The sequence below is a fragment of the Pygoscelis adeliae genome, unplaced genomic scaffold (genome assembly GCF_000699105.1).
Source record: "Pygoscelis adeliae isolate BGI_AS28 unplaced genomic scaffold, ASM69910v1 Scaffold116, whole genome shotgun sequence".
NCBI lineage: Eukaryota > Metazoa > Chordata > Aves > Sphenisciformes > Spheniscidae > Pygoscelis > Pygoscelis adeliae.
In genome coordinates, this window is record NW_008825080.1 from 566232 (window position 1) to 588840 (window position 22609).

The window sequence follows — 22609 nt, forward strand, 5'->3', positions numbered from 1 at the left end:
AAAGAAATCACCAGGAAATGGTAATCAAGAGAAATGCTAAAAATGCTGATTAACTGCTGAATATTAAATAAGCAATGCTCCAAGCATTCACATTTTTCAGGCACTTAATTAGGAAGGATTGGCTGATTTCATCCTTGATGGCCTTAGCTATAGCTGAAAATGAGAAAGCAAAAGACATTTAAAACCTGTTTTTTAATACTGTGGAGGACTTCAGCTCTCTCTGCAGCAGGTTCTTATGTGTATGAAATTAGTCATGGCTATAAAAAAGGAAAAAATCAAAAAGGAGAGCAACCAATGTAATGAATCAATAGTTTTCAATTAAGTATACCTAAGAAAGTGCGACAGTGCCTTCAGCATAAACAAAAAACTCCAAAAAGCAATACAGTAAAAATGAAGGTAATGAAATCTGTATTGACTGATTGACTTAATAATGCTTAAAAGTGAATCCAAACACTTGTGTTTATGAGCATTTCCCTCCCTAGGATTCTCATGCAGAATGCATTGAGTTTGTTTTTTGGTTCAAATCTTACCACATAAGAAAGGAGTGCTGCATTTCCTGGAGTTTTTAATTAATAGTCATATTAGTGATCCCGAATAAAAACAACTTAAATATATTCAAATATCAAAATAATTACTTTATGATGCCATTCACCTCCTTCTGACTTTTACTACTAGGAGAAGATCCTTTTTTTCAAAATCAAAATCAGGATTTTTAGTCCAAGTCAGTCCAAGTCTAGGAGAGATCGGTGTTGACTCCACTACAAGAAAGCACCATTAACAGTGTGAATAAGCATAAGAAATACAGAAACAAATTGGACGTGTACATACATCATGCAATAAGACAGCTAATGATTCAAGTATTCTACTAAATAAGAATAAGCCTACATTATAATTTGCATTGACAGGTTTTGCAGCTTATAAAGATTAGTTTTTATTAATTTCTTCCAACATCTTTATTAAAGAAAATTAAATCTAGAAACCGGTTTCAGTATACTGTATTTTGGTGAGACTGCTGCACATCAGAAGACATTTACCTTTACAAAGGCAAAATCCACCTGCATGTAATAAAGCTGTGACAGGGACCCATGCAATCTGGGGGATTTTACATTAACATTTTAATCCAACATGCACATACAGTGCAACTTTACACTTCAAAATGCTCCCCCAGCTCTGCCTGACTGGCTAGGCACAGTCAGAGGCTAGCAAGGTCTGTCCATGGCTGGGGAATAAGCTGGCTGCATATGAGGCAGCTTTAGTCTGGAAGACATAAAAGCAAACTTAAGCACTTCCTCTGTATATGATAATAGAACAGAGGAGCATGGGAGACAGTGTCTAGCTCTCCTCACTTTGCACACCTCATGGAAATATGAACCACCTTGACCTACCCAGTAATTTAATGTAAGCCTTTACTTTCACCACCTTTCTGTTACTCATGGGATGAACTCTAGTACTTGAAATTATTCCTTCAGAAAGCACGCTCAAGGAGAAGAGCTGTGTTCTTACAGCAGGGTGCTGCCCATAAAAGTGGGGATAACTGTGCTTTTCCAAGCCATCCCAGCATTTATTCCTGGATAGCACAGTTCTCTGCTGTTTTAAGCTGAGCGTGCTTTGAAAGTGCATTCTAGCCCTTAGTGCTCAGGCAATGATTTTGTGGAGAAAGGACTGTCATTATCAGCTTCAGCTTTGTGCTATGAATATACCAGATCAATATTGAAACACTCTTGTTTGGTCTTTTGCTACACTGTTCTCAAGATAACCTTTGCCGTCAGAAAAGTCAACTTCAGCAGTTTATTACATAAAATTGGACTGAGATGCAAAAGTGCTGCTTCAGAGACTTTCCAGCAATATCTATGTGTCCACGAGTGGGCTCTGGCAGACCCTAAGTGAAAACACAACCATTCCAAGACTTGTTTAAATATATTTTACAAACCTCCTTCTACTTTATGAAGTGCTCTCAGTCTGCAGCATTCTCCTTCTTCCTAGCAAAAGCCTTTTCCCTTCCTCCTTTATCCCTTCCAATGAAGCCTTTCACCAGTTAAGTGAAGAGGGGATAAACCCCATTTTTGGAAGAGGAGTCTCAAGAAGATGCTGGTGTTCTGGACTCAGGAGACAAACTAAGAACACCAATGAAAATGAAGATGTCAATAGGCTAGAGGGTATGGAAGATAGCCACAGAGTAGTGAGAAATTATTTTTAAAGAGCTGCAGTGGAGACTGGGTAGGGAAATCAGCATGAGGGAATGTATGAATTAAATAAAGATCAGTAACAGAAATACCAAATAAAGACAAGTTTCCAGCAGCAGTTCCCCAGTGATTTTGGGGTGTGAGCCCTCCTACTCCATCCCAGTCACAATCTGAAAAGAGGTGCAGGTCCCTGTGATACCTCCCACAGCCCTCTGACCCCACTCCTGCTGCGAGGACTGTGCCCCTCAGCGAGAGCTGCTGCCCTTCACCTACTGCAGAAGCTGACTTGAGGAAAGCTCTGAAGGATGTCTGATCACCTTCCAGTCCATCTCTACTAGAAATATATCTACTTTCCAACATAACTACCACTCTTGACAAACACCTTTGCTTCTCCTTGGCTGACTTTTCAGGTCAGGACCTATTTCTTTCTTCAGATCGCTTCTTTAAAAACCTCCTTTCTGTCTATTTGGGATTTTGCCATCCTCTCCAAAAAGGAGACAGGGCCTCAGATCATTCGCTCTCTCTGTCTGCACTCTCTGTTTGCTGTGTGGGACAGCACTTTTGGTCTCTTTAAGAGAGCTGCAGTTTTGTCACCCCCTTGCACAGTTCCCTCTGCCTCCCGGGACACTTCACATTAAGCTGGCAGGAAAGCTCTTGTACACTCTGACTGGATTTTCCTTGTGTGACTTTATTGGGAAAGAGAGAAATATTTAAGTATAGAACTGGAATTAAAACAAATTAAGCTTTATCGCAAGGCTTGCAGCTTAGATAGTCTTATAAAAGAGCTTGTAACATATCCCAAATTTCTTGAGAATATGAGCCCTGGAAGTGCTCTCCTTTGGGAGGGCAAAAATGAAGACACCTAAATAGCTATTTACATTTTAAAACCTTAACTTAAATGTGAGGGAAAGATTAGTTTTTGTTTTCTTAGTAACACACTGGATCCGGAAGACTGTTTTACTGTGGTAGACAGTATGAAAATCCCTTTAACAACCTCAGATAAACCCAGACTTCCCCTCTAGCCATCATACTCATGCATTTGTTTATATATCTAAGCTTTGACTGCAGTAACTAACCCAGTGAAAAGTCTCCATGGAGACTGAAAAGTCATTTTAAACACCCATGATTTTTAGAATATAAATATCTCTTAACAGATATTGTATGAATTTTCAGCTGGAGGCAGCATTTCCTGATTGTTCCTGGTTATTTTTGTATTTTCTGTAATCTACTCATGTAAATACACACATAGGCAACAAAACAGATTATAAAAAAAGAATAAGCGTTTGTATTTAAGATGAACTACCAGTATTGCTTTTCCTTGATCTATGAAAGAAATGTCTTTAAATCTGCTTAGAAATACAACTTTAACTGCGATGTAAAGTGTTGAGCATTTGTAGTTTAAAAGCTCAGAAAAACGTAAATTATAAAGGCTGTGCTAAATAATTGCAGATGCAGATTTCTTGTGGGTGACTTCTCACTGGCTTTTAATGATGTGTTTGCCAGTTCTCTCCCCGCAACCAAAACTGAAAGGACTGATATTAAATATTACATCAAAGGAAGGTTTGTATCCCCATCCTTTCTGGCTGGTTCATATTTTGTTCTCTCCTTTTCTCCCAGAGGCTGTAACATTCAGTTCTATTATCTCCTTGTTTGTAGCAAGGGAGCTGTAATACACAGGCTCCTCTCACTGACTAGCAGCAGAAACTGCTAGAGTCCTGTTCTTTCTTCAGAATTGTTTTGAAACAGAATTTATTTGGTTGTTTTTTTCTTTATTTTCATTTCCTTTATTACACTTTGCCTCTGCTAATGTATACACACAGCTAAGTGTGAATTTCATGTGTTCAATTAATATGGATTTCCTACAGAGTTTTGCCCTCCAGGAACAACAGGAAAAACAACCACCTCACATGACAGATGCTAGTTTTGTTGTTTAGTGTGCGTCTGAAAGGCATAGTTTAAAATGTAGATATGGAAAAACTGGGGACGTCATGCAGATTTGTCTCTGTCAAACTGGGCCTGAAATCAGTTTTGTCAGTGTTATGGTTTTCCAAGGGAGCCATTCCCTATCAATTGTTTTTTAATTGATATAACACTTTCTTTTCACCTTGCTGTGAACAAAGCACTGTAAATAGAGATTTATAGTGCAAGTGACAGGAGGCAACTGAAGATAAAATACACTGATTTATTCTTCCCCTTGGAGTATTTTCCTCTTACGATGTGAAGTCATGGCAGAGGATGTTTGCTACAAGTAGAGGGGAGCGGAGAGCTTATGAAAGCCTTCCCTCCTGTTAATATTGGACAGCTACAACTCCTCGTGATTTCATGTGTGAATCAAATTTTAGCTGCATTTTTTAAAATCCCAGTGGTAGCAAGAAAGAGGGAAGGACAGAGTGAGGTCCGTATTGTCCCTGGTAGAGTTAGAGCTGACCTGATATGTAGCAGCATCTGCTTCTCCACACTTTGCTTGATGTTTCCAGGAGTTATGCACAGACCCAGTGCTTTCTAATTCCCCCTCCCCGATGCTGAAGCACTTGAAATGAAAAAATTGTCACATGTGATCACTGAGCTGTCGTTGCCTGACCCCTTACAATGAACATCCCTAAATTACTGAGGCTATGGATGCTGGGTTTTGTCACAGGAAGAACTGCAATGACTTTGCAGGAATAATTTGTATTTAAAATCTATGCTGCATGAATCAAGCACTGCACAGTGATATCCAAGTTTGGGTGGAGCAAATTAGCTTAAGTATTGGAAACAGTGTTATCCCAGAATCTCGCTGGGACATCTCAGCTAGCTTGCATCTTTCTGTGTAGCATTGCATTATACAGCAAAGGCAATGGCAACATATTCAGCCACTGAGATGGTCCTCAGTTGTCTGGTGGCCAGCACAGAGAAGGATTCAAGTAGAAAGACAATCCCTCTTCTGGTCCCTCTGGGGAGTTTTATAAGCAGCTTGTGACCTCCAAGGCTCACTGTTTTCACTGCCAGTTCTGCAAGGGTATCACATGATGTCTGGAGAAATTAGGTGCTGTTGAAGTATGTTTTCCACTAAAGCCTGTTTAATAAACACACAGAACATTGGCCCAAATAGAAGACAGTCCTACTTATTCTCCAGAAAGGGAAGGGCCCTAACACCTCTTGTATTTTGGGAAACATGAGTGAGCACTGGGTAGAAGTAAAACCTCTAATTTGGATTAACAAGATATTTTCCCTTCTTTTTCCTTATTTTATAATAACTTTATATTCATAAACATAGAAATTCAGAAATGTTTATTTGTCTTTAACATGCTGTGACCCAACACTAAGGGGACAGGCAGGTTCTTTCAGGGATCCTTCGCAGAATGATGACGGCACTAAATCATAGTTACAATTAAAGCTTTATTTTCTTAACAGAATTTTATGATTAGTATAGCACAGAATTTATGATCAGAATGACACAGGATTTCTATGAGCAGAATCAATGTAGTACAGTCTATAAGTAGTGTAATACAGAATTTGTATTACAACTTAACTTATGATTTCTAATCACTTAGACCTTACTGTACAATTTCTAATCACTTAGACCTTAAGTTATGATTTCTAATCACTTAGACCTTCTGCAGACTGGGTCAGATCTTAATACATGGTTTGCTGTATCAATATAACAATCATAATCCAGACTCAAGAATCATATAAAAGAAGACGAGGCACTCACTCAGTCCTCAGAGGTGGTGTATGGTGGAGGCGTCCCTGGCCACCAGGGGTAGCGGGTCTCACTGTCCAGCAGCAGCTCCAGTCCAGGTTCCCCACTTAGGACTTGTATCTGCTCAATTTTATAGACAGTGCTCTGGGTGCAGTTACGCTTCTGTGACAGGGTCATCACCACCTGGTTGGCCGAGTGCGTGGGACTTTCAAGGCCGGTGAGGAAGGGAGTAACTGGCCTGGCGGCCAGGAACCTTGAGACCGGTGGGGAGGGGAAGAAGAAATCTGTTTGGTTTGTCTACTTGGTTCACAAGACCTTCAGGGCCTGATAATGAGGGGAAAGGGAACAAATACATGACCAGCTTGGTCACAGAGAATGGCCGTTTGCTTTATAAAATGGCGTTAGTTATGCTAACCGTATTACCAGGGGTTGGGAGCAGGGGGAACTGGTCACACCTGCATATGATAAAAATAGATTTCCTGATGTAAACTCCTTCTTGAGGCTGTAGCTTTGGATTTTTTGTAACAATCAGAGAGAGCTAGATTGTAATGCTTTTACACGTCTGCTGGATTTGTACCAGACATAGTCTGTTCATAAAATATCTGTGTCCTGAGCTTCCTAAGAAGCTGATATATACAGTTCTTCAAGTACCATGCAATCTGCTCTGGCGGCCAGCTGAAATCTACCACCATAATAGTTTTAAGATCTGTTTTAAGTCACTGTTCATGACTTCCTTGAAATCAAAATTTCCAAAAGTTAAATTTTTCATGCCCTGATGTACTCTGTATGGATTTGGCAGTGGCTCAAACAACAAATGGCACTAAAAAAATTACACTATTTTATTTTTTTTTAAATTGAAAACATTCATTATTAAACATTCACTATGAATGTCCTAGTTTAATGGTGAAGGCCTTGCAATATTCTGATGAAAGACACTGTAAAGGTTGTTTCATTTGCAGGCCAGATGTAAATAGCATTAAGTTATGCTTTGAAAATAACCACTATTACTGGGTCACATTGCCATGTCACTTTGCAGTTTGGGTTTCAATATAAGAACATTGATGGCACTCTTCCTGCTTGATCAGAGGGCTGAATTCCAATAAAAGTTGTTGTACTTATCCACGTGCAGCCTGTATCTCACATAGCTATCATCCTTTTAAAACTGCCAGTGCTTGACACTCTAAACAAGCCCTGTTGAAATCAGATGCAGAGGAAAAGAGGAATCAAAAGCAGAGGAGCTAGCAGGAGAAAGTGGCCTGAGGGGAGCAGAGGTGAGGAAACTAATGAGGGAGAGGGAACTCAAACTTCTTCAGACTGCCCACAAGGCTGTACACTGCTTTGCTGCTGACTTGCATGGTCTTGGTTTTGTTGGCTTTTTGAACTAATAACCTCCAGGCTGCATGAATGAAGCTGCAGCCTTTAGTGCTATGGACACATATCCCAATCCACAGAAGATAACTGCAAATCTGAAATCCCCCAAAGGAACAGCTCCTTCAGCAAATCTCAAGGTTTGAGTTTGGTGCAGGGGCCATGATATTCCTCTGAAGTGAAGAATAATAGATTTAGAGTATTAGAGTACAGAGAAAAGTAAATCTTCTGCAACCTGAGCTGAGAGTGGGAACTGAGTCACTGATAAGACTCACATGTTGTTGGCTGGCAGCAGAGCTTTCATCTGGGAACAGCTAGTGACTGTAACTTTGTCAACATGCACAGTTACAGGGAGATAAAAAGAATGTATTAGATACTGTTCAGCCAATAAAAACTATCATTGCCACAAGATTTTATGACATTTATTACTAACAAAAATAATATTGTGAGCTGATGATAACATGCCAGGTTTTGTTTCTTTTGCTACTGGTTGTGTTTCTCTATAAAATAAAGAGACAAATTAGACTAAATATTGGAATCAGTCTTTCATATACCTCCTTTAACATACAGTTATATTACCATGCTTAAGTTTATTTATCTTCCTAATAAACTCCAGCAGCTCACCACTGGCCTCTCAGAGGCATTTTCCACTTTAACTTTTTGAAAAATAAAAGCGTTATCATAGGAAAAAACAGACAATACTGAAAATGTCATCAAGAGTATCTTAGAATAGTCTAATTAATGGATAGCAGTTCAGTGTGGCAGCATTTAGATCTTAATCTAATCATCTGGTCTGCTTTCATCTACCTCAGTATGAACCTCAGTGACCGTATCTGAAGAAGAGCAGGATCTGGTACAGGATGGAAGACACCTTCTTTATTTAACAACAGTTCTCTGAATGGCTGAGTATCTATATTGCCTCATCAGCCATGCAATGAAACTCCACTGTGAAATTTCCAGTCCAACAAAGTGAGTTTATGTTCACACTGTTATATCTGCACTATTATTATTAAATATTGATGTTCAGTTCAGTTACTAGCTGAGAGATAGCAGACTACAAAATAGGTATGTTCTGTTTCTTGCTGCGTGATCATAAAGAGCAATGGGCAGAACTCATGAACTAGAGGATAATTCTGCCACATGTGCTCCTGGGAATTAGAACTGATATATGGAGATAGTTAAGCCGGACCTCTCTTCTTGCCATATATATTTAGTAGCCAGGTATGATTTTCTAGTTTGTAATGTTTTCCCAAATAAAAGATTTTGGTGGCTTCATATCAGACAGGGCTGCCACATTTTTATGAGTGAGGAAAAAAGGCCTAGGAAAGGAGTGATGCAGCCTTCCTTACTATTGTCCAGCTCTAACAAGAAGAGAAGAAATTAATCTCCAGAACTGAGCACTTATCTGTAGGAGTGGGGGGCTGTAGAGGAGGTGCAGCCACACTGGTTAGCACCAGTCTGCAGCTGGTGCTAACAGAAAGGCTGCAATCCATGATGCTGCAATAAGTCATGTCTAGTTATGGCCAACAGCAGTCCTAATCAACTACCATGTGAGCTGAAATTAAAAAAAAAAAAAAAAAGGCAGTTATTTAAGTCACTCACTAGGTCAGTTAGGTCCAGTGGAAGTCAAGGGTGACTTAATCTTGCTGGTGAATTCCTGAAGCATTACTGCGATTGACTCCACTGAGGTGCTCCACTCAGCCACCAGTGACTGAGCAGGATCTGGGTGAGTGATTGCTATCAACAACTTCATGACTTTGCTACCTGATCTCAGATTTGAGGGGAAATAAAGACATGGAGCACCCTGAGAGAATTCTGTCCAGGCAGTATTTATTCCCTTTTCTTATTAGACTCCCCACTGGCAGCATTAATATGGTTTGATGCAGCTGAGGACAGTTGAATGAACACCCTGATACTGGGTGGCTGCCTAGTATCTGAGAAAATGGAACATCTATAGTGAAGGAGGTTCAAGGTGGGTATAGGACCTTCTGAAGAAGCGCGTATTCCCACAGCAAAATGAATGAAAGGAGCAAATGTGAGTAAGGGCCAATAGGACCAAGAACCACATATGGATAATTTCAGTTCCACAAGTGAGTTTCTTTCTATGGTTTAAGAACATAAAAATAAGAAATAATGAAAAATGTCATGAAAACTTAACAGCTGTCTTTCCTGATTAACTGCTACAATGCGTGAATCATTTTTTTGACATTAAACCTACTGAAAACATTTTATGATGAGGTTTGAACTTTGAAATCTAAGGTTTACTGTTTTCAAGACAAAAAACTTGGATAAAGATTTGCATAAATTTCCATGTGTAATATGCACATTTAAATTAATGGTTTAGTAGAAAGAAAAAGATAGGAAAATATCTTCATCAAAGCAATGTTGTCTAGACTACTGTACTGTTTAAGCCTAACATCAGATACGTTATCAGGAAGAGCCTTTAAAAAAACAGGCATATGTTCTTTTTTTGTCACTGAGAGTTTTCCAGGCAAACCTAAAGCCATGTATGTGGCAATGTCAGTGATAAAAGAGGGTAATACATTACTTTCTGGCACATCCAGAACTTCAAGCAACACATAAATAGTTTGGATGACATTGAATATTTTTTTTTGTCTGTCATGAGTGATCTGCTGAAAATTACAGAAACCTGTAATTAAAAACATAAAACAATCTATTTACAACATTTTCCTATCATCATAGATGCCTTTTTTGTTTTGCTTTTTTAAAAAAAACAGTTGTTCCTCAAATTTCTAGGGATATGCCCTGTCCTTGAGTTTGAAATGCAGGGATACTCTTTTTTTGGATATGCTGGGAGAAACATTGTGGAAGACTTTGGAGCGGGTCTGTGAAACTGGAAAGCACGTAGGTGGTTTGAGCTAGCACCGCTTTAGCATTTGTGAGCCAAAGTTTGATGACAGACTTTTGAGGGAAAAGATAAGATGACATCTCAGAGAACTAAGCTTTCCCTGTGCAATTTACTACACTGGGAATTCTATACCAAACAATGGGTGAAAAAAGGCTAAGCAAACTGACCTGGAATACGGAGTTTTGTTTAAATATTTTAAAAAACATTTGTCCTACGAAGAATAACTTTTTGATAAATGTCTTGATACTATTTTGAGTGAGAAAAAAATTTTTTTTTAGAAAAAATATCTAATTTCCACTGGCCTTAGTTCTGCCTACAGGAATAAAAAGTGAAAAGAAAAAGTGAAAAGAATTTTCATGTCATTTTGTGCATAAAAAAAGTCTATTTCTAACAGTGAACATTAAAATGGAAAACTGTAAATTTCATGTAATTGCAACCACTAACAATATTTCAAATTGTAAAATGTGTTTTTGTTTCCTATATTTAAGTCTGTAAAGAATACCAGTCCCCTTTCCCCTTGTGTTCATCCATTGTGCAGAAGAAAGACTTAGACACAAATGAAAAAATATACCAAACTGTGATTCTTTTGAAATATTCATCCTTAAATTTCATCCCCTTCTTTTCACAGAATATAATTTGTGCAGTATTAGCGTTTCATTCTTTTGTTTTAAATAGGAGAATGACATGAAACTATCCACTATTGTGCAATTTCTTGCGCCTGCTTGGCTGAAAACTGTAACTATGTCAAAAAAACAGGGAATCTGCTTAAATCTGTCCATATCAAGCCCAAGTTAATAAATTTAGTATCGGCATGCTCCATCAGAATATTTTTCCAGATGTTTCTAAACTGCATTGCTGTGTGGAGGTTGCTATCAGCTGCATGGCAGACTCTCAGTTTGTGCGTGGATCACCAGTGGACACGATGCATCTCGTGTCTGGACAGAGCCCCACGGGATAGAGCTCCTGAGGACGCGTGCGGGGAATGGCATACATGGCTTGTGTCTGCGCTCTGTGCAGCAGAACTGCACAAATCGTGCTGCATGTCAGGTCGTATGTTTTGGTAAAGAGGGATGGAGGCTAAATTTGCCTAGAAGCACTTTCCAGATTTGTTTCCGGATATACAGCAAATAATGGATTTTTCTTAAATGATAGAACTAAGTTCAATATTGTGAGGTGAAAGAAAAATAGCCTGTGTGTAGATCAAGCATGTGCTGAACATTAATATTAGACTGAAATTTTAGAGGTGGAAGCAAAAAGAAGGTATCCTTTAGAACATATGCTCTTTAGAAGTGCATGTAGCAGTGCTGACATTAACTTAATGGGCTTAATTTGGTTTGAGGACTTCTTACATTTGCCCATTAACATGCTAATGTATTTTCCAATTTTATTTTTTCTCTTAATGACAATTCAAAAAATGCCATCATGTCTCTTATTACAAGAGAGACATGATGGTACACAGAAAAAAAAATTCTAGTGTACTGTAGCTGTAGCTGCTAACTTATAGTTCACTTGAGGTGCTAAAAGGAAAGAAAAAACTAACAGTTTGAAGAAATGGAAAAATTTTTTCCACAATATTGTCCAGAATGACGACTAGTACCGGAATATCCAGTAAATCCAGCTGCCAAATGCCATGTTGTAGTGAATGCTCATATTTTTGAAGCCTTAATTCTGAATGTTATCTTGGATTGATAGTAGCATAGTCACTCTTTAAGGTTCTGCTCTAAAACAATCTCAAATGATACCTTGAAGAATTTAATTTAAGACATGTATATTATAGGAAAAAAACCCCACATTTCTGGTAATGGCTGAACTCATATTACACAGCTCAGGATCTACTCTGTTCTTACCTGATGGCTACTGTTTCATTTCTATTGTCTTTGCCCAGACCCAATTCCCAATAACCATCTCCCATGTGTTATTGGCACAGGTGAAGGACGCATAATCAGTATTTCATTCTGTTGGCTTTAATTTGAAATTAACATAATTTTCATGCTGTTTCAACCATATTGATTAGTACTAAATTCTGCAAATAGTTCCTATAGAAATACAGAAGACAGCACAATAGAGTTCTTAAAACCACAAATTGCCTGCTGTGTCCTAAGCCTCTTCCTCCTTCATAAAATAAGCAGTTTATGAACCTTCTGCCAGCTGAATCCTTCTCAAAGGTGATGAGCTTGAGCAGACTGATGAGGAGGAGCTGTTTAAATGACACCAGGGAAAAAAGCAAGAGAAAAAGAGGAAAGAGAAACATCTTTCATGGAAGGCCCTCTGAATTTCTTAAGAAGAAGTGTAACCATAATCCTTTCCAATGGGACATTAAAAAATATCCATCTTATCATTTTTGAGAAATACTTTATTTTTTAAAGAGTGAGGGCAATCAAAGTTTTTCCTAGGATGTTGTCCTCCCTGCTCCCACAGGCCTCAGCCAAAAATGCAGGAAGAACCAATTCTGTAGATGTTGACAGGCTTACAAAACACAGATTGTCTGAAAACTTCATTAATTCAAAGCCTCTTAAGGCTCCTTCAGCCTTGTGTGTCTCCCAAGAAAACATCCCTGAATATAAGACTTCAGCAATGTGGAATTCTCAAATTTTTCATTCCTGCACAAGGAAGCCCTCCACAGCAGTGCCTTCAGCAGTCACCAGACAATGATAAAGATATTGCTGGACAAACACTTGAAGTTGGAACAATGTTTTCAGGTGCAGAGGAGCAACTTAAAGTGAGTGTAAACAACTATTCACAACATGCTCTCTGTCCCTGTCTAGCCTTCTGTCTTAGCAAAGTTTCAAGTCTAGGGTTTCAACCTAGAACATAAAAATTCAGCCTTTTAGGTCACCATCCTTCTTGTTTCTGCCCTAGCCGGTGACACTGCAGAAGAAATATCCTGAGTATAAATAACTCTTTGACTCCAATCCAGTCACTATAAGTCTAGAAATGTTGTGTTTATAAGAACAGGTTTAACTTCAACTCAGAGGCATTTATTTTCCTGACACTTCTATAGAACTCAACATACTGAGTTGATAGCATTTGCAAAGATAGTACAAAGCTTTCACCCTCTCTTTTCTATTGTAAGGTACCACTGCCATAAAGCTAACACCCTATGTGGACTGAACTACTAAGAGGAAAGGGGGCATAATACTTCCTAGTGAAATGTAATGATAGAAAAGGCTAACAAACATAAATGCTACAGGTCGTAGTATAAAAACGAATGAATGCAACCACTGTGACATTATAACTGAACTAAAACAAATATGCATTGAAGTGCCATGGAGCCACTCTCAACATTCACTTATTTCAGATTTAATAAGAAGGAATTTTAAAAGAAAATCAGATTCCACTAGGCCAATTAGTTAAAATGTGTGGATGCTGTCTAAAGAATTCAGCTAAATGGGATGTTTTGGTTATTCCCTGTTTCTAATTTAGACCTCAGCCAGGCAGAAAACAATGCCCTACAAGTGGTTCCTATTTATAGGAAATAAATCTGTTCCCAAAATCTGCATCTTTTTAGGGTGGCATGACCAAAATGCACCAAACTACTGCAAGGTACGCACCTTGCACTTGCAGCATTAGCTGTATTTCCGAAGGAGAAAGCCTCCTGGAAAAGGCAGCTTCAAAATCTGGGCAGAGCTCCATAGGAGATCTGCTGAGTCAAAGCATGTTTGATTTGCTGTTTCTGCTAGCAACCAGATTTTCAGCACACATCCACTCTCCCTGAATAAAAACAGTAACTGTTGGTCCTTGTGAACGTCTGAAAATCTATATCTATAAAGGAGAATACTGTTCAGTGCTGTGACTACTGCCACTGCCATTTTCTTCAGAGGAAACACATTCAGAGACTGACCTGAAAGTGAAGAGAAATACTCTTCAATAATTTTATCAAAGTTTTTAAACATTTAGACTAACTGCTGATAAAGTCTGTAGGTGATACAAAAAACACCTAAATGGTAAAAAATTATTAAGGACCTGTCAATTTTGTAGGTCAGTCTGAACAGTCTGCCAAGCTAGGCTCATTTAAACAGCCTCTGTCGTAGTATGTGTGAAACCATACAGGAAACATTGCTATTCAGAGAACACAGGTTAGTTGAACATACCCTAGAAGGCAGCAGTTCTGAAGTGACTGAACAATTATAGGACATGAGCACTGGCAGTGTATTCTTAGCATCATCTTCTGGATGAGACTGAAGACAATAAATCACTGGGTGTACGTACAGCAGAATTGTCAGAAGTACCAACTCAAGATTTCTCATGCCAAAAGTTTTTGAATCTCAAAAAAAATCTCTATTTAAGTTACAACTTTTGTTGTTACCATCATTTGCAATCTTTAAGTTTTAATGTTTTAAGGAGGGAAAGTAAGATACGAATGTTTCCTGAAGTGTCTGCAGTATGGTTGCAATTTATTGGACCTTCAACTTATTTAGCTAAACTTTCAGACAAAACCCTTTCTCAGTCTCACAGAGTGGTGGACAAATGTTTGGCTACTATACTGTTGCATATATTGGTGCTAATAGGTTTAGTTAAAATTAAAGATACTGATTTTTTTTTTAATGTGAAGTGTTAATAGTCAAATTAGATACAGAATTTCTCACAGCTGAATGGATTCATGCTGACCTAGGCATGGCGTCTAGAAATACGACTATCCGTCTGTTGTTATAAAGGAGAAATGTCAGCCAGACTTCAGACAGAAAAAAATGTCTTTCACTATGAGTACAACTGCTTTGAACTAACTGCTTTTAAAGAATCATCTCAACACACATTTTAAACCAAACTCCTTTAACCAAATCTAAAAGGCACTTGTAGATTCATTGTCCTGACTACAGTGCAGTTTTTAGATCAAGCCTTGAAGCTGATGTGATTTGAGCTTGGATTTAGCACATTGTGCATGTATATGAAATGGCACCACTGCCTTCAGAGGCACATTTATCACAGAAAAAAGCATTTTAAGCCCCAGAGAGGCTTAAAAGCTCCCGCTCTTTTCCCCCATGTCTTTCACAAATGCACAGACTTGTGCATAGCCATGCTTGCTTTTCTGCAGCACTGGTTAATTGCGAGTTTTCTTTAACTTCTCTCATATTCAGAAGCAAGCTGTAGTTTTGTAATTACTATCAAAATTGGAGCATGGGCTAATCAAAATCAATTATCGGCTGTGAGATGGGAGGAATAAAACAGAGGAAGAACAGTAGGGCAGCAACTGGGCTCAAGACATTAAAAATAAAAATAACAGGTAAATCAATGTCTCATCCTGACAAGTGAGGCACTCTGCCTCTCTGTCATCCCTTTCATCATGCAGATGACTGCTCAGTAGCTCTCAGCATATAATAATGTGTCCTCCTGTCCACCAAATTTCTATAGTAGCTGCCAACTGTTTGTACAGCTTCTAGATAAAAATGATGGAAAAATCATATTTCACAAACCTATTTAAGAACTCCATAGCTTTTAAATATTTTCTTGTTTCATTTTACAGGTTTGGGTTTGTTTTTTTTTTAATTAATGTGAAGCCTAGTTACTTTTCATCAGGAGACAAAGAGTGCCAACGGTACCAGATCTAGGAGGCTGGAAAACAAACAGGTGAGAAAATTAACAATAAGTACTCATGTTTACACTTGCTAGAAAGAATCCTTTGTGTCGGAGGAAGCTAGATAATACATGGCATGCCATCTGGTTTGCCCAGAGATGGGGCAATGAGATTTGCAGATTACAGCTGGTCCTAGACAGCCATTATCACCCAGTTAACCCAGTGCTTAAACACAATCAGCCCACGGACAACGAACAGCAGAGGCAAAGCAAGAAAGTGCTTCAGCTGGCAGGCCCAGGAAGCAGTGGTGCTGGCAGCCACAACTGCAGGTTCAGCGGGGAGGTTGGGTGTACTTACTCCTTGATTTCCTGTTTTTGCTAAACTTTCACAGCAGCACCTATGAATAACACTTTCAGCTACCTCCTGTTAGGTAGGAGGTTCTGTCTCATGCTGTTTAACAGAGCAGTACTCACAAATGTATAACAGCGTGATGCCTCCAGCTTGTACAAAACGGGCAGAATATCCCTTTGCCGTAACAAGTCACAGTGAGCAAACGTGTCTTCCTCTTTGAGTATTAAGCAGAGACTCCTTTCAGATACATGCAATTGTCCAAAAGCTACTTATCTGGTCTATACTAGTCATGTAAGCTTATCGATTCTCTAGGAAATGGAAAGAGATGTTCATAAGAGCAATTCAGTGTAGAGTCATACAGATAAGTGATGGAGAGGAGAAGGGGGGACACACTGGAGTTGCCCCTTTCCCCTGGAGGAGTGTGAATTACTACATCCCTAGTGCTTACACAGGAAATGTTAGGCAACCCAAGATCCCATTTCTTGTAGAGCAGAATCAAGCTAAGTTTCTCAGTTCTTATTTTTAGAGTGGTGAATGACCAGGCTCAGTATATACAGGCCAAGAAAAGCTCCAGGTGTAGAGGGGGAAGGTGCTCCATGGGTTCAGTGGCATTTTCTACCACAATAATAAGTAGGAGAGTGTGAAAGAGAGAAAGCTTTTTTCTTGGAGAGTCTGAAGCTGGGCAACAATTCCCGTTAGAAACAGGCATCACAGCATCACTGCCTTTTACTTTAAGAGTGAAATATGTTTCTGACCTTGCCTGTCCTGAAAGAAATACTCAGTAGTGCATATCTTAAAATAAATTTTAAAAAGGCCAAAGAAACATACTGAACAAATCACACAAACTCTGAATAAAATCCTCTTTCAAACACAGTTCTCCCATGGGAACAGCATGCAAGAGAGCATGTGGAGCACACATGACAAATGCTATTCATATCACTCAGAGCACTGCTAGGAGGCTCTCAGATAGTAAAATAACTTGTAAAGGAAGAGATCACTGAGATTAGCTTTTCTTTTAGGTCAGATTTACTTAAAAAAGCCTTAGATTGTTTGGATCCTGACTGACCCATGTCTGATTAAAATGACACACTTCTATGGACACATCTTGACATTCGCATAATACACCAGCCATAGGTTCTGCTATTCTGATGAAGTTTGCTTATCATTTTTACACTTGAGGCACAAGACTGACAGCATAATGTATAACCAGCTATGGTTAAAAGCAACATGATGAAAAACTAAATTAAAAGACAACCCCCACACATGGTATCTAATTTTTTCCCATGAAATATGGAAACACTTTCTGGTATCTTAGCAGTTACTCTCCACACTAGCATGTTGCTGATTTTAGTAGTATGAATAACTCCCATTAACTGAAATCGCAGAAAACACAGTGGTTACAATGAATTACATGCAGCATGTTTTAAAATATTCATCGCCTTTCCAGAAAAAAACCCACAGTATATTTGGGTATAGGAATGCTTGGGCACTGTACTTGGAAATAAGCTTTTCAAAATAATTTACACTGTCACAACAGGTGAGTGATATCAAATATTCTCTATCCTATTTAATATGAGTTCCAAGTTTTACTTACCAATCCTGCACAGCATTGAAAGATTCTTCATTCGTGATGTCATACATTAAAATGAAGCCCATTGCACCCCGGTAGTAAGCTGTGGTAATTGTTCTGTATCTCTCCTGACCTGCTGTGTCCTGAAACAATAACATACAAAATTTTTACATGTTGCAAATAAATTGACAAATGATAATTTTTTTTAATAGCAAGAAAACTCTGGCAACAGTTATTGTACAACTGTGCAATCCTACCCATAAAAGTAATCAAGGGGGAGAAAACTGAGAATAATGGGAAAAAGGAGAATTCTGCATTGGATCGTAAGAGGAGGGACACATCCATTCTGTCATGAGGTGAGAGTGGAGAGAAGTAGAAAGGCATGGCCCTCTATCAGGTCATATACCCTGAGTCATTCACTGATTCATGTCATTCAACCTGAGAGTCAGGTAAGAACCTTGTCTCCTGCTTCTGCCTTGTACCTTCCCAGTTTGACAGAGGAGACAGCTAAAATCTCATGTCCTGGATAAAAAGCTGGGACAAAACAGCATCCTTTAGATCTTCATTATAACATCAGGATGGTTCCTGAAGTCTGGAAACATCCTGACCAGAAAGGCAATGTCTAATCGTTCTGTTCTTGCTATTTTAAGCCATTGGTGCTCATGTCAACTTTGGCACCAATACAGATCTGTGCTGACAAAATAAAAGCTGGAGGGCAGTGCTTTTAAAATAAGGATGATACCTGACCAAAAAAAAAAAAAAAAAGTTTGCTAGCATTCCCTTACCTCAAACCAGTTTTCTCCCTCATTCTCTGCATCTCATTCAATTGCCTTTAAAGTAAGAAATGTACTTCCTTTCTTTCTCCCAATGCTTGCTTTACTTATTTCCATTAAAAAAATTTCTGGGCAGGGACTACCTGTTACTACGTTTATATACAATGTCTATCATAACCACCCATGTCTGTACTAAGATTGTGAGACAACAATAACTAGCATACAGGAAATGCATAAATATTTCCTGTTCCAGCATACCTATTTAATATTTTTAAACTGTAAACATTAAAAGCTTTAGATAAGACATATGTAACATTTCAGTGCAATCCTGTAACTATGTAACAGATTATCTGCGTCTATTCAATTTTAACAAACTTTGAAACTTAATTTCATTATTTCAGATTTTTTGAGCGGATAAGAAATAGTTTACTTCACAATACAGACAAATTTATTTAATTTGCCTTCCTACAGAGAGAGAAGAATAACCAGTGATAAACGGTGTTTTATTTGGTGTGTTTTCTGAAATGGTTCCTGGGCTAGCCGTACTGCCTCGTGAACAAGAGAAAAATAGATTAAGTGGTCCTCCTTCTTTACACATATATCATTCATCTCGTAAACTAATAAAGTAAAAAAAGGAGATTCTACATACATCAGAAACCACTTACAGAAAAAGAAACATAACCAAGGCAGTTACTGAAACGAAACAAGGTCTTAGGTAAAATATATGAATTCTGTTCATTCTGGATTACAGCCACTGCTGCTTTGATGTAGTTTCAGTGATCCAAGACAGAAAGCTAATGTAGAAGTTAGACTCCAACAGGTCTCACAGGAGGTTAGGTTATGTCTTTGCAGGAAAGGCCAGACAGACCTAAACTACTTCTGCTTACACTCTGAGCTGGCTGAGCCTATACCAACTGTGATCTGGAGGTTGGATAGTGTCATTAACAGAACTGCTCCCAAATTTTCTGGTGGTGTTACTGAATATTAAGGTATTAAGGCTCTTGCGCTAAGCCTGTGCATATTCTAATACTCAGAGGTCAGTTCCTTCTCAGTAGGTCATAGTCTGTCAATAAGACAAAAGTATCATTGAAATGTTGAGTAAAATAATTTATTTGTAGAGGAAATATAATTTGTCATTATTTAAAACCATTTCTTTGTATTTCTTTTATGGAATAAGCTTTACTCTTACATGTTTTGCTGGCTTTATTTATTTGATTTGATGTTAGAGAAAAGAGCTGGGAGGGACAGAAGGAAAATAAGGCCTATAGCAAGCACGCAGCCTTTCTGTACAGAAAAGATATGATTTTCAAACAAGTTTTGTCAGTGTCTATCTGCTTTTTTGTCAGTCAGAGACATGTATGGTCGGAAATACGATGGTATGTCAAGCAGGAGCCCACTGCTACTGAAGGAAGTCTTATTTTGCTGCGGGTGATGTCCACTGAAGCCTGTCTGCAGATAAAAGTGAACAGCCCTAGCAATAAAGCAGTAAGTCAGTGAGGCTTCCTATCCAAGACACCAACTATTTTCTGTGCAGTGTTAAAGGTAGCTAGTGCAGGCTTAAGCACTCTTGATTATAGAGAATAAAAAATGAGTGTAAAGGAAGACAAATCAAGATAAAAGTTCTGAAATAATTTTACATAAAGGGAAATGAAGCTGCAGACGAAGATCCAAACACTGACTGACTTTAGGATAGGAGATGCTCTTCCGGACCTAGGCATTTGATTTGGGTCAGTCTGGGAAGAAACCAGGTATTTGGGGTTGTTCTCAGTACAGGCATCTAATATGTGCCTGTGGCTAATGCTATGTTAATGTGATGATAAAAAAAAAAGATTTTCTAAAGTGGTATTTCAGTATATGGCATAGATGGATGACCATGAATAAAGTGGAGTTTACTAGTTTCAAACGTCAATAATCACATTCCTGTTGGTATTATTTTCTATTCACTTGCTATAAGGAAGCAACTAAAATTTTAATTGGCCTAATGTAAAATTATGCAGTAGAGTGTTTATGATCATGTAAGAAATGAACCCAAAGATCAGTAATCAATGTTGTCAAAACTTGTGTTCCATACATTCATAAGCATCTCCTCTGTATTCTCACTAGAATATAATCATATATGCCACATACAAAAGACAGCTCCTTTTGTACGACTGTTAAGGAACTCAAATACCATTTGTCAGGAGAAATAGCACATTAGAAACATCAAATACTTTAATATTAAAGATTGTATTTTATTACAATGATTTAATTTATTTGAAACAGATAATGCAACAATGTAAGTGGCCTTTCCCTCTGTTTATTAGCTTTTATTCTTATGGAAGAACTGAGCAGAAAAGAACTAACTTCCATATTTCATCGTATTTATATCTGTAAGTCACTATGATTTTTTCATCAGGTACTGTTTTGTTACTTGTTCTTTTCCAATTCACGTATGGTTACTGGCTGCTGCTATGTTATCTTAGTCTTTTTTGCAAGACCATGGAATTACTCTGATGACCATCTTTTTAGGTTTAAATTCTGAAGTGTAACATCTGTATTTTGCACTGCCTGATGTTTATTTCTAAGCAAACTAAGTAAAATAAGCCTGAGGAAGAATAAAATTTGATCTACTATTAACTGGCATTTTAACCAAGGCAGTTCATTTCCATCTTCAATGGGCAGAAAACAAGACACATAGATCATCTTGGGGGCCTTTTCATTCATGTAGGTAATGTCTGGCAAGGACAACTGACTGTTCATTAAAGAAGTAGAGTGGAAAAGCAGAAGGGAATGAATGACAGTGAGGGAATGCTTTATGAAAAGTTGCATGCACAGAAGACAAAAAGAGGTATTTTACAAATCTTAGTCAAAACAGAACAAAAAGGGTCTCAGCAGCTGCAAGAAATATTTTCAAATATTATATTCACTTTCATAAATTCTGTTTTTAATAAAGTTCCCACAATTCCATTAGCCCACACCAATTATGTGATCCTATCTTAGTGAATCTTTTTCAATAGGCACCAGAGTTTACATATTAAATCATAGAACGATAAGGTTTAATGGACAGAGTACTTTAGAAATTACTCAGTTTCTGAGCAGTGCATACAGCACTCTGGCTAACAGCCCATGGTCCTGAGTATTTGGAAGACTCTGAGACTTGCACAGTTTGGCCTTGTGTGCTCCGACGTCTCTAGGTGTTTGGGTTTTTTTTTCTTAATTAATTTTTTCACCTATAATTGAAATTAGATATTTGCAAACATTGTTATGCTCTAGATCCTGATACGTATAATTTCATATTACAAAAATTCATTGTTTTGTGCCAGAAATTCAATATCTAAAAGGACCAGTAAAGCTTTTCCATCAGTAAAGATCTTGAATAGGGCATGTATATCTATAGGTAGTGAAAGAGGAATAGCAGAGGTATAGACTGAGTGCAAAATATCTGTTTCTGGCTCAGGGTGAAGATAACAATCTGGTATGTATTTGGCCAAATCTCCTTTATCATATATGTATCAAATGGTGTGGAGATAGATAATTCTAGATAACCTTGGCTGTTCATTTGAGTTAAATGTAAAGCTGTGAAGTTGACAGTACAATAAAGCTTAAAGTGAAGATATGTTAGTTATTTTTACAGTAACCACATGAACCAGGTTTTGTCCTGCGTTTCTCCCTTGAAACAACCCTTTAATAATGTTATGGGAAATTTCTTACAGATTCTCATTATTATTTTGTAACTGCCGTACCATTGAAGGCCTTAGTGTGTATGGGGAATCCACCAGCCGCTGACAACAATGCTCCCAGAGGAATGGAGAGATATAATGTAATAGCCATCTGTGCAAGTAGAAACACTTAGGAACAGCAAGCTAGCTGGCTCAAGAAGAACCTGTATTCCACATGAAGTTGAGAGTTTATGGGGCTGGAAAGACTTAAAATACAAAACAGAGAAACCAAGGTTCTGATAGTAATCTTGAAAATAATAACTATTTAGGCTTGCAAAGTACAGTTAGCTGAGTTAACTTAGCAGAGGTAAATCCCCCTTACCGTCAAGTCCTGCTAAGCTAGACTTCGTCCAGAATGTGCCATACCAGCTTAGATTATACCAATGTTTTTGAGCAATATGTTAAATCAGGTCCTTGAATTCATTTGCTGAGTGTGTGGTCTACCTCCCACCCTTGCCTAGCACTGCACCACTGATAGGAACAACATTTTATGTAAATAACTTCCAAGTGGAGTTGCTCATTATTAATGCAGACAGTTTTGAAGGTGAAAGCAAACAGCATTTGGCAGCAAGAACTTTTAATGAGCCTGTCATGAAGGAATTC

General features: G+C 38.2%; 1 protein-coding gene across 1 annotated transcript in view; it reads right to left on the bottom strand.

Moving 5' to 3' along the window:
* The window catches only part of RAB3C (RAB3C, member RAS oncogene family), a 123759-nt gene that overhangs the window by 44312 nt on the left and 56838 nt on the right, over window positions 1-22609 (bottom strand). The window contains exon 2 of the mRNA XM_009326918.1: window positions 17560-17678. Within this exon, the coding sequence (XP_009325193.1) occupies window positions 17560-17678 (119 nt within the window). The remainder of the gene's footprint in view (window positions 1-17559; window positions 17679-22609) is intronic.